This window comes from Podarcis raffonei, chromosome 2 (assembly GCF_027172205.1).
Source record: "Podarcis raffonei isolate rPodRaf1 chromosome 2, rPodRaf1.pri, whole genome shotgun sequence".
Classification (NCBI taxonomy): domain Eukaryota; kingdom Metazoa; phylum Chordata; class Lepidosauria; order Squamata; family Lacertidae; genus Podarcis; species Podarcis raffonei.
The window spans coordinates 89726857-89741371 of NC_070603.1; the positions used below are offsets into that span (position 1 = coordinate 89726857).

Sequence of the window (14515 nt, forward strand, 5' to 3'; positions counted from 1 at the left end):
TGGTCTCTGGTTCCTCTGCCTCTTCTAAATCCAGCTTGCACTTCTGGGAGTTCTCGATCCACATACTGTTTGAGCCTTCCTTGTAGAATTTTAAGCATAACCTTGCTAGCGTGTGAAATGAGTGCAATTGTGCGGTAGTTGGAGCATTCTTTGGCACTGCCCTTCTTTGGGATTGGGATGTAGACTGATCTTCTCCAATCTTCTGGCCACTGCTGAGTTTTCCAAATTTGCTGGCATATTGACTGTAGCACCTTAACAGCATCATCTTTTAAAATTTTAAATAGTTCAGCTGGAATACCATCACTTCCACTGGCCTTGTTATTTGCAATGCTTTCTAAGGCCCATTTGACTTCACTTTCCAGGATGTCTGGCTCAAGGTCAGCAATCACACTACCTGGGGTGTACGAGACATCCATATCTTTCTGGTATAATTCCTCTGTGTATTCTTGCCACCTCTTCTTGATGTCTTCTGCTTCTGTTAGGTCATTACCACTTTTGTCCTTTATTATGGTAATCTTTGTACGAAATGTTCCTTTCATATCTCCAATTTTCTTGAACAGATCTCTGGTTCTTCCCATTCTGTTGTTTTCCTCTATTTGTTTGCATTGCTCGTTTAAGAAGTCCTTCTTGTCTCTCCTTGCTATTCTTTGGAAATCTGCATTCAATTTCCTGTATCTTTCACTATCTCCCTCGCATTTTGCTTGCCTTCTCTCCTCTGCTATTTGTAAGGCCTCGTTGGACAGCCACTTTGCTTTCTTGCATTTCCTTTTCATTGGGATGGTTTTCGTTGCTGCCTCCTGTACGATGTTACGAGCCTCCATCCATAGTTCTTCAGGCACTCTGTCCACCAAATCTAAATCCTTAAACCTGTTCGTCACTTCCACTGTGTATTCATAAGGGATTTGACTTAGATTGTATCTTACCGGCCCAGTGGTTTTTCCTACTTTCTTCAGTTTAAGCTTGAATTTTGCTATAAGAAGCTGATGATCTGAGCCACAGTCAGCTCCAGGTCTTGTTTTTGCTGACTGTATAGAGCTTCTCCATCTTTGGCTGCAGAGAATATAATCAATCTGATTTCGATACTGCCCATTTGGTGATGTCCATGTGTAGAGTCGTCTCTTGTGTTGTTGGAAAAGCGTGTTTGTGATGACCAGCTTGTTCTCTTGACAGAACTCTATTAGCCTTTGCCCTGCTTCGTTTTGATCTCCAAGGCCAAACTTGCCAGTTGTTCCTTTTATCTCTTGCCTCCCTACTTTAGCATTCCAATCCCCTATAATGAGAAGAACATCCTTCTTTGGTGTCACTTCTATAAGGTGTTGTAAGTCTTCATAGAATTGGTCAATTTCAGTTTCTTCAGCATCAGTAGTTGGTGCATAAACTTGGATTACTGTGATGTTAAAAGGTCTGCCTTGGATTCGTATCGAGATCATTCTATCATTTTTGAGATTGCATCCCAGTACAGCTTTCGCCACTCTTTTGTTGACTATGAGGGCCACTCCATTTCTTTTACGAGTTTCTTGCCCACAGTAGTAGATGTGATGGTCATCCGAACTGAATTCGCCCATTCCCGTCCATTTTAGTTCACTGATGCCCAGGATGTCAATATTTATTCTTGCCATCTCATTTTTGACCACCTCCAACTTACCTAGGTTCATGGTTCTTACATTCCAGGTTCCTATGCAATATTTTTCTTTACAGCATTGGACTTTCCTTTCGCTTCCAGGCATATCCGCAACTGAGCGTCCTTTCGGCTTTGGCCCAGCCGCTTCATCAGCTCTGGATCTACTTGTACTTGCCCTCCGCTCTTCCCCAGTAGCATGTTGGACGCCTTCCGACCTGAGGGGCTCATCTTCCAGCGTCATAACTTTTATATGCCTGTTGTCTTTGTCCATGGAGTTTTCTTGGCAAGGATACTGGAGTGGCTTGCCGGTTCCTCCTCCAGGTGGATCACGTTTGGTCAAAACTCTCCACTATGACCTGTTCATCTTGTGTGCCCTGCTCGGCGTAGTTCATAGCTTCTCTGAGTTCTTCAAGCCCCTTCGCCACGGCAAGGCAGTGATCCATGAAGGGGTAGTGATCCATGAAGGCCAATTATTAGAAGCCACTTATTACTAGTACTCATTCTTTTTATAGTTTAAAAAGATGTCACTAACATGACACTTGTAGGCACCACTGTGCCCACTAGTATTCTGACGGTGCCCATTAATGTTTCAATACCTATCTCCTCAAAAATCCACCATCAATGAGAAACTGCTTCCTTTTCCTGCTCTGTTTCTGGGTGCAATGAATCAGCCTGTTTGAATGCACATCCTTAGAAATGTCCACATTTCATAATAGATGCTAGGATTGGACATCCACCCTCTCATCAGTTCCAAACAAAGGAGAAGTGCAAAGAGCTTTTCTTTGTGAACAAGTGCCGTGGTGGCTAATATAAGCGTCTTTTCCCCAATGTTGCAATGGATGGGCTGGTTTGGGGGCAGGAATAAGCCCACACACAGGGCCGGATTTAGGTTTGATGAGGCCCTAAGCTACTGAAGGTAATGGGGCCCTTTACATGTCTAGCTATCCTTTGTCAACAACAAATTCTTGCTGTTTTTTGTGTTGAATATATGCCATATGGTAATTTATGGACCTAATAGGTATCTAAAGCCATTTGCACATAACAAAATATGTATTTTATCAAAGCAATCATTGAACTGAAATACAATTAAGAAGAAGTATATTAATAGTGAAATACAATTAAGAAGAGGTATATTAATAGTGAAATAATAATTAAGCTCTAACTTAAAATTTTGGAAATGTACATCCAGGTTTTTTCCCTTTATTTTTTTGGGGGGCCCCCAAGAGAGTGGGGCCCTAAGCTATAGCTTGTTTAGCTTATACATAAATCCGGCACTGCCCACACCCATTTGTGGTCCTTACTCCTCTGCTTTCCATTTTTGTGACTGGTGCCCAAAGCTCTTCCTCAAAATTCCAAATGTGCCCAATGACCCCAAAAGGATGGTGACATCCAAGTAAAAGTCTTGTTAAATTTCATGTTCTCTAAAAAAAATATAGATTTGCAATAACACTTTTATCCTGCACCTTCCAGCCCTATGCCTCAGGGAAGCTCACAATTCAAGATTTAAAGCAATAAAACCAATCAGCAGCAGCAAACTTCAAAAATAGCAGCTGCAGCAACAAATCTTGGATAGCTGCCAAAAGATACCCACTGAGAGGGTATGCTAGGTCTCCTGGATGCAAAAAAATTATTTACAAGACGATTTCTAGATTGTTGTTCAGCCCTAACAAGGGCTCACAAAAATGTTTAGCACTGGACAATTTGAAACATTATGCACATAATTTAACAGAACTAAGAGAAAGGATTAAAAGTAAAGAGAGTGGAAAACTTCATTACAAGCCAGGAATAGCACTAGTCTAACTTCTTTTGGGAAGTAATATTGAAGCTGAGCAGCTACCACAAAGAAGGCCCTGCCTCGACCACTTTTGGTGCCAAATCAAAAAGCAGGGCCTCCATTGATTGCTGTAATCTTCATAGGTAAAGGTAAAGGGACCCATGACCATCATACTCATGGCATAAAATGGCAGATCAATGTTTTCATTTAAATACACTTTGCACTGTCAACCTAGCAGTTCGAAAGCACGTCAGAGTGCAAGTAGATAAATAGGTACTTCTCCGACAGGAAGGTAACGGTGTTTCCATGCGCTGCTCTGATTCGCCTGAAGCGGTTTAGTCATGCTGGCCACATAACCTGGAAGCTGAGCCGGTTCCCTCAGCCAATAAAGCAAGATGAGCGCCGCAACCCCAGAGTCGTCCATGACTGGACCTAATGGTCAGTGGTCCATTTACCTTTACTGTCAAATATGCAGACAGCAATTAAGCTGTATATATCCACCCAAGTTGAGAGACATGCCCCTCAAAAGATACCTTTTTGCTCTGTGATGAGGTGCTGTACAATAACATCAGTCATACTGTCCCTGTAAGCATAGCGGTCCTTATAAAGGCCATGGACTGTGCTGAAAATCAGCTGATAAAATGAAATTGTTCCATCCTCGCATCCTACTGCCTGAAGAGAAAGCAAAAGATCACCAGAAGTCGAAAACCATATGGTTATGTATCCGAACCATAAAACAGACTGAAAAGGTGGCAACCTTCTTAGATTACTTGACCTTTTTTAAAGAGCATTGTACCAAGTAAGAGGCAGATTTTGCCTTTCAAATAGACAAATCTCAGCACGTAAAGGAAAAATGAAAAGGAAAATGGCTGGAGAGATTGGAGGCATTATTCATCTGTTATATGCCCCAAATGTGCATGTTAGCTTTGAAGTAGTATTATTAAAGTTAAGGCAAAATGCCACAGAGCTCAGTGAATTTTCCTAGCACAGACCTGTTCTTAGTCATTACATGTTATCTGGCTGCTAACTAAACTTGCGGGAGACCTTAATCCACATGCCATCCATTTGCCGCCACTGGAGAATGCAACCAATATGTCTGCCAAAAACCAGGTGTCATACGGCAACACCAGCTGTGTACAGCTGTGTTGTCCTGTTGACTGTATTCTCAGATTTGCCTCTCTTTGTAACACATGAAATGGTCCCTAGGACACATGTTGTTCCAAGAACTATAAAAAGCCACTTTCATTGTCATTTGTTTTGAAGTACAGTTGTACCTTGGAAGCCAAACGGAATCCGTTCCGGAAGTCCGTTTGACTTCCAAAATGTTCGACTTCCAAGCAGGGGCGTATGAAGTGGGGGGCAGAGGGGGCAGGCCACTTGGGGGGGGGCAAGATGGCCCCTGCCTCCTCCCAGCTCTAGAGTGGCCGAGGGTGCGCGCAGTCAGTATGGGCGCCGCTCACGCACCATCCGTATGGGCGTCCATACGGGCTGCCTCTCGCACTGCGACCATACAGGCTGCCGCTCTCACACGCTGTCCGTACAGGCTGCGTCTCACATGGCGACCATATGGGCTGCCACGTGTGTGCACTCCGTACGGGATGCCGCACATGTGCACTCCGTACGGGGTGCCTCACATGCGCACTCCGTACGGACGTCGCATGTGCGTCACCGGGTGGTTTGCTCTGCTCCTCGGCATCCTGCCCTGGCTGCCAGAGAGGGTTCCTCCGCCACTGCTTCCAAGGCACAGCTTCTGATTGGCTGCAGGAGCTTCCTGCAGCCAATCGGAAGCTATGGAAGCCCCGCTGGATGTTCAGCTTCCAAAAGAACTTTTGCAAACCAGAACACTCACTTCCGGGATTGCAGCGTTCAGGAGCCAAAACATTCAACCGCTAAGGTGTTTGTCAATCAAGGTACAACTGTATGTCTCATGGCTAACTTATCCCTCACATTTGTTGGTTTTGGAACCAAGGAGAGTAGAAACAAAATCATGACCCCAAAGTGGAGGGACCCCTTGCAGTTCCACATGTGCAAAGGTTTTTACCAATTCACTCTTACCACGTAATTGGAATCTGGCTTCGCTTTACACGTCCACACCCATGTGTTCTGTTCCCCTATGGTGCCAAGGCGCACACCATCCTTTGTGTAGAGGGAGACTTGTTTGTCGGAGCCTCCAATTAAAATGTATTCTCCTTTTGAAAAATAGCTAACACAGCAGGGGTCAAAGTTCAGGACTCTGTCTTTTCCAATCTAGAACAATACGAAAGAAGACATCAGATATATGTATTTTAAAGTTCACAGGTAACACAGTAATTAAATACATGTTCCTATTAAATCTGTCACATATCGCTGTTTGATCTCACAGGCTTTCCTTTTCCTTCCTTAATTAATGCTTTTAGGTTACGATCGGTCTTTAGCTCTGGTAGCAGGTGGCAAGTCTACCTCATACACCAGTTTTGTTCTTCAAACCAGTCAATGGAGCCTGGTCAGGATATTCTTGTTCAGCAGTCCTTGGCTCTGAAGCACATGGTGATATTGACAAGTGACACCACTCAGCACAGCTGTGGAGCTACTCTAATGCGTACCTGAGAAACAGTACAGCTTGAACTGGCTAATGATCAAGGAGACAATGCTTTTTATCTCCTTAGCAACTTGCAAATCCGAGCCATGAGCTGCTCATGATTTATATAGAAAAATATAAATGCTTTACTGTACAAAGGGCCAGCAAGCAGGCCTATAATTTTAAAGTCACACCTTACTGGATAAGTGGAACTTTCCACTCAGTTCTTTCCCAGGAAGAAAATAAAAAGTGTACTTTCCAAGGCATTGTATTAATATAACACTTACTTGCTTGCCACTGAGCTGATAAAAGGAAAGCCTTTGTCCCCAATCTGCCACAGCTAAGATGTCATTGTGTTCATCTCTACCATGCACAAAAGGAAAAGCCAATTATGATACGTTGTAAACAGTTCTGATGAACTACAAAGCAACAGATAGCCCCTAGTGTTCTCTATGGCTGTCAGCTGTATAAACAGAGTTTTCTAATCCCCTTCCACCCATCTGCCCCCAATGATGCAAAGGCAATTAGGACTGTGTTGTGTGGATGTGTGTAGTTTCTGAGAGAGATCGCGAGGAGGGGTTGTTCAAACCCTTCCTGGTTATCTCCTCCTCCCTCAGCTTAGCTGATACTGCTGAGCAGCAATGAAGACAGGTGCATGGTCATGCCTATTTTGTTTGGGCTCACAAGTGCCATGCAGCACCTGGAAGGTTGGCCAGGAGGGGCTGTGACTCCTCATTCTTATACTGTATATTTAGAGCTCCCTTTCACTTGCACAACTGCACACAAGTGCAAAAGAAAATACAACTCCAAAACCTAAATATACCTCTTATCCCACCATCTACAGAAGGCTGCCATGTTTTCCTTCAAAATGATCCTTGGCAAACTGCTGTTCAAACCTTTCTATTAAAATAAATTAAAATTCCGTCTATTAAAATAAATGCTATTTGGCCGTAAGCCGTAGGAGTCAATTTATTCAAGAGGAAAAAATGCCAGTTTCTGATTAGCAGGAAAAAACACGGGGGGCAGCACTGTCAACTTGTATTAACTGTCCTTTTCAACAATTACCTGGAACTCCAGGAATCTCTTCAGACAACATCTGTGTGGCCTACAGATCCCTAGAGTCAAGGTGAGCTGCACAAACAGGGAAATTTCCCTAAACTTGAGTTCAGGAAAACATTCAACTTCTGTTGAAGACTGCCAGAACTTATGCTGAGAAATGCTGGATACTATCCTTAAGAGTGAAGAATGGAGAAATTTATTGGAAGGGGAATGTATGGACAAACACTGTGAGGTCACTTTAAGGGAACCTCAGGCAGTCACAAAATAGCCTGATGAGCTGCTATCATCCAGTTTCCAGCAGGGGCCCTTCCCTATCATCCAACAGTCTTCACAGGAGCCTCTATCTGCCCTGATGGGGGTTCCACTTTGCCTTGAGTGGAGTGGAGAAAAAAGAAATAGTCTGGTGAGTCACTATAATCCAGCTCCCAGTAATGGTCCCTCCCTTCTCTATCACCACCAATTGCCCTGACGGGGAGCAGAGAGAAGCAATTACAGCTTTGCCTAAGTGGCTGTCTTTTCCATGTTATTATAACTTATTTTAAAAATAAACACCCAATGCTTATTGTTGTAGCAATCTCATGTAAACTGCTTTGTGAAGTCCACCTGAATAGCAGAATATAAATGCCACAAATATATAAATAAAATACTGTTTTGTTTATATACTGTGAAGCAATAATTATAAATTGATAATGAGACAGATTAGCTAAGATTTAAATATATATTTTCATACTATAGTTTTATTTCTCTGATTTTGCACTCACAAGCTGGCATTCCTAGGGCTCTCATCTTCCTCATGTTCTTCTTCCTCTGCCTCACTACCCTGACTACTGCATGTGATGGACTTCAGAACTGGTATATCCTCTAAACAGGCGTGACCTGCCTCCTCCTCCTCTTCGCTCTCTCTAGAACTCCAGAGATTCTCCCATCGACTGCAAATATCAATTGTTCATTCACATGACCTACTGCTACAAAACTCAAATTTCAAAACAGATTAGCCCAATATCAACTCTCCTGATGTTAAAACACTTTGCCCAGGTAGTTTTTGAAACTTTTCTTCCCCAGATTTACTAAAAGGGACAGTAAGTCTTCTTCAGTGCAAACTCTGTTGGTTGTCAAGCTTTAGGAAAACATGACCCTCCCTCTGTGGGATAGAGAAGGATAAGGTTGGAGAAAATACCAGTAATTTGTCATTCTTCAATGCCTCCCCATGAAGTTGAATGTTGAAAGATTCAGGACAGGCAAAAGAAAGCACTTCTTTGCCCAGCACATAGTTAAAGTATGGAATTCACTTCCAAAGGATGCAGCAATAGCCACCAAATTTTGACTGCTTTAAAGGGGGACTGGACAAATTCATGGAGGATAAGACTATCAATGGCTACTAGTCATGATGGCTGTGTAACATCTTCAGTACTGGAGATGGTGTGCCTCTGAACACCCACTGCTGGAGAGCATGATGGGCAGGGAGAGGGCTATTGGACTTGTGCTGCTTGGAAGCTTCCCAGAGGCATCTGGTTGGCTACTGTGAGAACAAGATGTTGGACTAGGCCTTTAGTTCTGGTTCAGTAGGGTGGTTCTTATCTATGTTCTCAAAATACAGCTGTTTCCAAATATAGTCGTACCTTGGAAGTCGAACGGAATCAGTTCCAGAAGTCTGTTCAACTTCCAAAACGTTCGAAAACCAAAGCAAGGCTTCTGATTGGCTGCAGGAAGCTCCTGCAGCCAATTGGAAGCCCCGGGAAGCCCCGCTGGACATTCGACTTCCAAAAATAGTTCACAGACTGGAACACTCACTTCCAGGTTTGTGGCGTTCAGGAGAACTAAGCTGTTCAAAAACCAAGGTATGACTGTACTGAAATGTGCAACAGTAGGAAACAAGTTATTAACTTTATATGAACCCTTAAATTGCTTATAAAACTTTTTTGATGTATGCACAGCATAAGAACCATACAGGTACATATACCAAGGAGCTAGCATTTGCTGCAGCTCCCTCTTGTGTGTACATACAATAGTAAATGTGCGATTGCTAACAAATATCATTTGATGCAACAGTCAATCCCTGCATATCTAAATATATGCCTCCTTCCCTACTTTGTATTACAAGCTCTAAAATTAACCAAACACATGCTCCTGAGATTATTATCTCTCAGGACACCTATGCAAATACAGCTTCCCTATAAACTATGGAACTCCCATACCAGAAACATTCATCAAAGCACTAAAGATCTTCCAGGAGCATTCTAAGAGCACTGAATAGCCTTTGGGGGGGGCTAGATTAAGTTGTAGGGTCAGAGTTTTATTATGCTTCCAGCTGTTTAATTTATATGAGATGTATTTTACATTTATTTTAAAATCCAGTATATTATTTGAGATAGAGTATATTGAATCTTTGACCTACAGGGCTACACATAAGCAACACATATCATTAAAAAGCCTTTAAATATGTCAAAAATATTTATATTTTATTAGAGTCTCAACAATCCAAGAATGAATTAGGCATTCTTCATTCCAAAGTCAACCTCCAACCCACATCCCATATGTTGTATTAGCAGACAGAGGGAGCTGATCAGTTATAATGTGCTTTATTTCTGTGGGGTTTTTTTAAGATTCAGGAACAGTTAATTTTAGCAACTTCAGCAACTAGCAATTCCCTTCAAATTGAAGAAAGTTTAAGAATTTTTATTGATATTGCCAAGAAAATGAAAACATTAAACCAGTCTTCTGAGCTTCATCAAAATGATTTCTTATTTATGTTTATAGAACTACTGTTAAAAGTCAAATGCAGACTAGTGTGCAGAAACTATCAAAGACAAACAATATAAGGACAGCAACATTTACCTTGATGGATTCCAAGAAATGGACCACACAGGAGATAAAGATCCACCGGGTCGTTCAATTTTGACTTTTTCTTCACCATTTTTATTTCTTATGCTGACTACGCCATTGTACATCCCCAAAGCAAGGTACTGGCCATCATTAGTCCAACTGAGAAAGGGCAAGAATCATAACAGCAGTTTGAAAAAATTCCCCTCTCCTCAACATTTGAGAGTCACAAGGCCTACAGAAATTATACCTTTTACTTAGAGGTGGGCATAAAAGGCTCAAGAGGACACAAGAGGATACTCCTTGAACTCTTCCACTGCACTGACAAATATAGCTTTAAAGTATACATTTGCCCAAATGAACTGCAGCTACATGCCGAGAAGGAGAGGACATGCTAATTAGGAATATGGAGCAGTAGCAGCATAAGGCAACCTCTGTTTAATTGAATAGTGATTTTGAAAGGTCAGCTTCCAGTTCCGCTCTGCCTTAATGGAAGCAGCCCCCATGACAGCAGGAGATCGCTGGCGAAGGAAAAACAAGGGGGACTGAGGGTAATTATCCTTGCAAATTTCCCCCAGGGATGGAGGGGGGAACGGGCTTCACTCGCAGTTCGTCTTGGTACCTGGCTCTCACTCCGGCATGGAATGTGGGGGACAGGGAGGCACTGAGTGCAAAAGCCTGCCGAAAACCCTCTAACACTGCCATTAAGAAGCAGAGGTTCTCCTGTTAATTAGAGCTTAATTGGACTAAATTACAGGCACATGCTAGAAGAGATGAGATGAGAAACTACAGAACAAACCAATTGTAAGGACTTTAAGGTTTGAACTTGAGATAAGACTTCATTTAGTGCAAAAGATGGTTGGGGGGAGCCTACGGTTTCTTTATTTAAAGTTTTATTCTCTACATTTATGATTCGTCAACCCTCCTTTCAGTGTTAGTTCAAATTTTATTTGTACAAGTGAGGATGGAAGAAATTGGATTATAAATATAAAATATAACATCAAACGGAACTGTGTAAACTGTGTAAAAAAAGGAAAAGGGAAGGAAGGCTCTATTTTGCAAAAGGTTTACGATGGAAACTTCCCCATCCTTTATTATTTATGATGTGAACTGAATAACGCTAAGAGAACTTGGAATTTAATTTAATTTAATTGGAAGAATAATTGCTCATATGTCTTCAGTTGGAAGGAAGGATGAAAGGAGTCTGTGAACTGCCAAGGATCTGATATAGTTCCTTATTGAGTCGTCTGCAGTTCGACAGACCACTCTTCGCAGGCTGAGAGGGAAAATGGTGACAAGAGGGACAGAGTGACTTTTGCAGCTGTTGTTAAAGTTGCAAAACAACGAAGCATGGGGCGGAGTGATGGAGAAATTTCTGGAACGACAGTGGGATATCAGCTCCATTCAAGGCATGATGGATAACAGCAACAACCGGGGGAAAGGAAAATGTAACATCTTACAAGGAAAGGACGAAACACCACGAACAGAATAATTGCCACACAAAGGAAGAACAAGGATATAGTTTGAGTTCCTCACTTGTAGTTTTATAAATCATTTAAGGTGTGAACACGAATAGAAATTATTAATATTGCAGTTGTTGTATAAGGGATTATTATTATGACCAGAATGTAATTGAAATTAGTAAGATTTTGGAACACAGTTTTGTTTTTACCTCTATTGTATGTTGCCTTGAGTTCTCAATCTTTCGTGTGGCAACTAATTAGAAATTTTAATATTTACAATAACAAAATAACTACATTTGAGCGCAGTATTTACATACCTACAGCAGGTGATCTTATTGCTAACTTTATGTTTATTGACTGACTTCTGTTCAGGAGACCAAAGACCTTGAAAACAACAACAACAACAGCATAGTGTTACCATCCAATTCATTCATCATTATAAAAAAATATTCACACCACCAACAACGAGGGAATGTGAAAGAAAAGAGCTCCCAAATCTTAACAAAATACAACTCCCCAAAGTCCTTCCCCTTACCACACCTTCTCTCTGCCAGCTTATGTGCTGCGTAATGGCTTTACTTGATGCCACAATGCACGATCTGACAGCAGTGCCAAGAAAGGGACCACAGCGCAATGACAGAGCACATGCTTTGCACCAGAAGGTTCCACATTTAATCAGTTATCTCTTTGGTCAAAAGCATTCTACGTGATAGATTATTTGAAACCAACTGTTGTATCTAAGTCTAGAGACCTAGCCAGAGTAGTTCCAATGAAATAAATGAGCATGATGAACACAGGTCCATTAATATCAATGGTTCTACTGGATCAGGCCAGTGGCCCATCTAGTCCAGCATCCTGCTCTCATAGTGGCGAAGACTGGCTCTGGATACCTGAGATCTGCCTGAGATCAGGGTCAGATAGACAGTCTGAGCTGCTGTATTGCAACTTCCTGTGGTCCTTCAACTGCTTATACCTATGGTACAGCACACATTACATTTCTATCTGATCGATTCCTGAGTGCTATGTGAAGTCATAGGATTTGGTCTTAAGAAACTAAGGATGAGGAAGACATACCAAAATCGCTGGAGGAGCAAGATGCCAATTGGTGAGTGACAGGATTGTAGGATACACTTTGTATGGAATCATTGTGCCTAAAACAAATTAACCAGAAACATTGAAACAAAACAATCTGAAAAGTGGTTAAGCACAATAAACAAATAACTTTGGATATATATTTTTTTAAGCCTCACCCAACTCTATCAGGAGCTCAGTGCAAATCAAACAAAAATCCAACAGGCTTTAAAAATAGTTCAGGTGCAATATGGTTATTTGAAAATATAGAGCGTTCAAGCATTGTGTGGGGTGAGGGGAGGAATACAGAGATACTTCTATAATGATTCTCAATACTGCACCAGAGCTGGTTCAAAAGTCAGAGACCAGAGTCTCTTAAGCAAAACCTTACCCACACAGGCCCGCCTGGTTACCAAGACCCCATTCAGAGAACCTTCTTTGAGTGGTCCCCCTACCTTCAGAAAAGAGGTGAGTGGCAGCTCATGAAAAGTGCCTTTTCAGTTGTGGCATCCCAATTCTAGAATGCTCAGTGCAAGCGCATTTGACTGGCATTGACTCTGCTGTCCTCTTGGTGGCACACGAATATATTTTTATTTGCCCAAGCCTTTCTATGCTGGGTTTTAGTATAATGCTCTGATCTGACTCAGCTCTCTTTCTGTTGGTACTATTTTACACAGTTCTTATTTATTCCTTTTTGTTTTAGTTTTTGCTGTGTTAGCTGCTTTGACAATTTTTACCTTAAAAGTGGAATAAAAGTTTCTTAAATACATAAAACAAGGAAATGGTAATGGGCTGTTAAAAAATAACTAAAACTTTATCTAGAACACATCAGCCCACCAACTTTTATCTTTTAATGCTGAATAGAAGCACTTCCGGAAGTTATCTTGAAGAAGGAGTTATCTCTCTCGCCCCGCCCCCTGCCCCCAGTAACATAATGTTTATTATGCAGAATTTACAGAAACAATACTGGGCCAATCTGCTTCTGTGGTGTAAGTGAACAAGGAAAATAGGAACACAATATCAGATCCAGAATGCATATGTACTATGAGATTCAGAAGTGCAGTAACTGCAGAGGAACCCTTTCGAGAGCTATGCAGTGAGAACAGTCCTCACAACCTGTTTTCTCATTCTCCCGTTAACCTGGTCAAGTGATGTAATGTCCTTTGTCTCTGCATGTTTAGCTTCTTACCCGTGTTCATATTCCTTCTACTATTATTAATAATAGTGGCTGGAGTCCATATTCAAAACTGTTATTTAAGGCATGCAAAATAATCATGAAGCAATCCACTTACGTGTACTTCAGGATACCTTCTAACTTTGAAGTCCAGATGATCACAGTTTTGTCTGCAGCTCCTGATGCAAAGCGCTTACCTAGGGAATGTTATGGAAGCTCACATGAGTTTATTGCACACAGAAAAGCAACGACACTATTTACTATTAGTTGAGTGCCTTCACGTGAGCAAGAATCAAACCTGTATCTACAAATGTTTGCATACACTCTGGTCTGACATGAAACTCAGCTGTCATAGTATGGACTGTACTGACATTGTCTGGTAATACAAATTTTCTTCTTTAAATTTTTTTATGAATAATAAACTGGATATAAATGCAAATGACACTCTGTTCCTATGAAACCTGATCAAATGCTAATGATTTGAAAAAATCCAGAAGGTTTAAGTTACCATCCTTGGCATAAGCTACACAGTACACTGTATCCTTATGTGCTTTCAAGGGCTGGATTAATGTTCCATCTGAAGTGTCATATACCTGTAGAGATAAAATAAAGAGATAAGTCTAAGAATTAGATGCACAAATTAACACCATAGCCCTAGACAAACCAAGGCAGCTTCCTATGTTTCTCAGTCCAGATACAGGCTCTCTTCTGTTTATTCTTTTTTTTTTAAGTGGCAGTTACATGACTTCTAAAATACAGCTCCAACAAGTAATTTTCTTAATGGACTGACACATAGAAGCCAGCATTATAACAGGACAAACAGCCTAACCCTATTCTTTTCATATCCAGTGTGATTACAAATAAAGGCCACTGGGGATCCTGGGTTTGGTAAAGCAGAGTAGGGCTGGGCAGGTCTATTCTGTTTCTTCTGGATACAAAAAATAAATTCCTGTGTTACAGCTTCTAGCCAGCGCCA

The 14515-nt window shown here is 41.5% G+C and overlaps 1 protein-coding gene across 3 annotated transcripts in view; it reads right to left on the reverse strand.

Annotated features, from left to right (window-relative positions):
• IFT122 (intraflagellar transport 122) overlaps positions 1 to 14515 on the reverse strand; it is a 61839-nt gene that overhangs the window by 43782 nt on the left and 3542 nt on the right. For 2 of the 3 annotated variants that reach the window (XM_053378086.1, XM_053378084.1), the window contains exons 3-11: positions 14048 to 14132; positions 13658 to 13736; positions 12369 to 12445; positions 11612 to 11678; positions 9847 to 9993; positions 7773 to 7940; positions 6240 to 6315; positions 5451 to 5642; positions 3929 to 4067 (exon numbers count right to left, since the gene is read on the reverse strand). In XM_053378086.1, coding sequence (XP_053234061.1) covers positions 3929 to 4067; positions 5451 to 5642; positions 6240 to 6315; positions 7773 to 7940; positions 9847 to 9993; positions 11612 to 11678; positions 12369 to 12445; positions 13658 to 13736; positions 14048 to 14132 — 1030 coding nt within the window. The remainder of the gene's footprint in view (positions 1 to 3928; positions 4068 to 5450; positions 5643 to 6239; positions 6316 to 7772; positions 7941 to 9846; positions 9994 to 11611; positions 11679 to 12368; positions 12446 to 13657; positions 13737 to 14047; positions 14133 to 14515) is intronic. The other variant, XM_053378085.1, reaches the window with a different exon arrangement.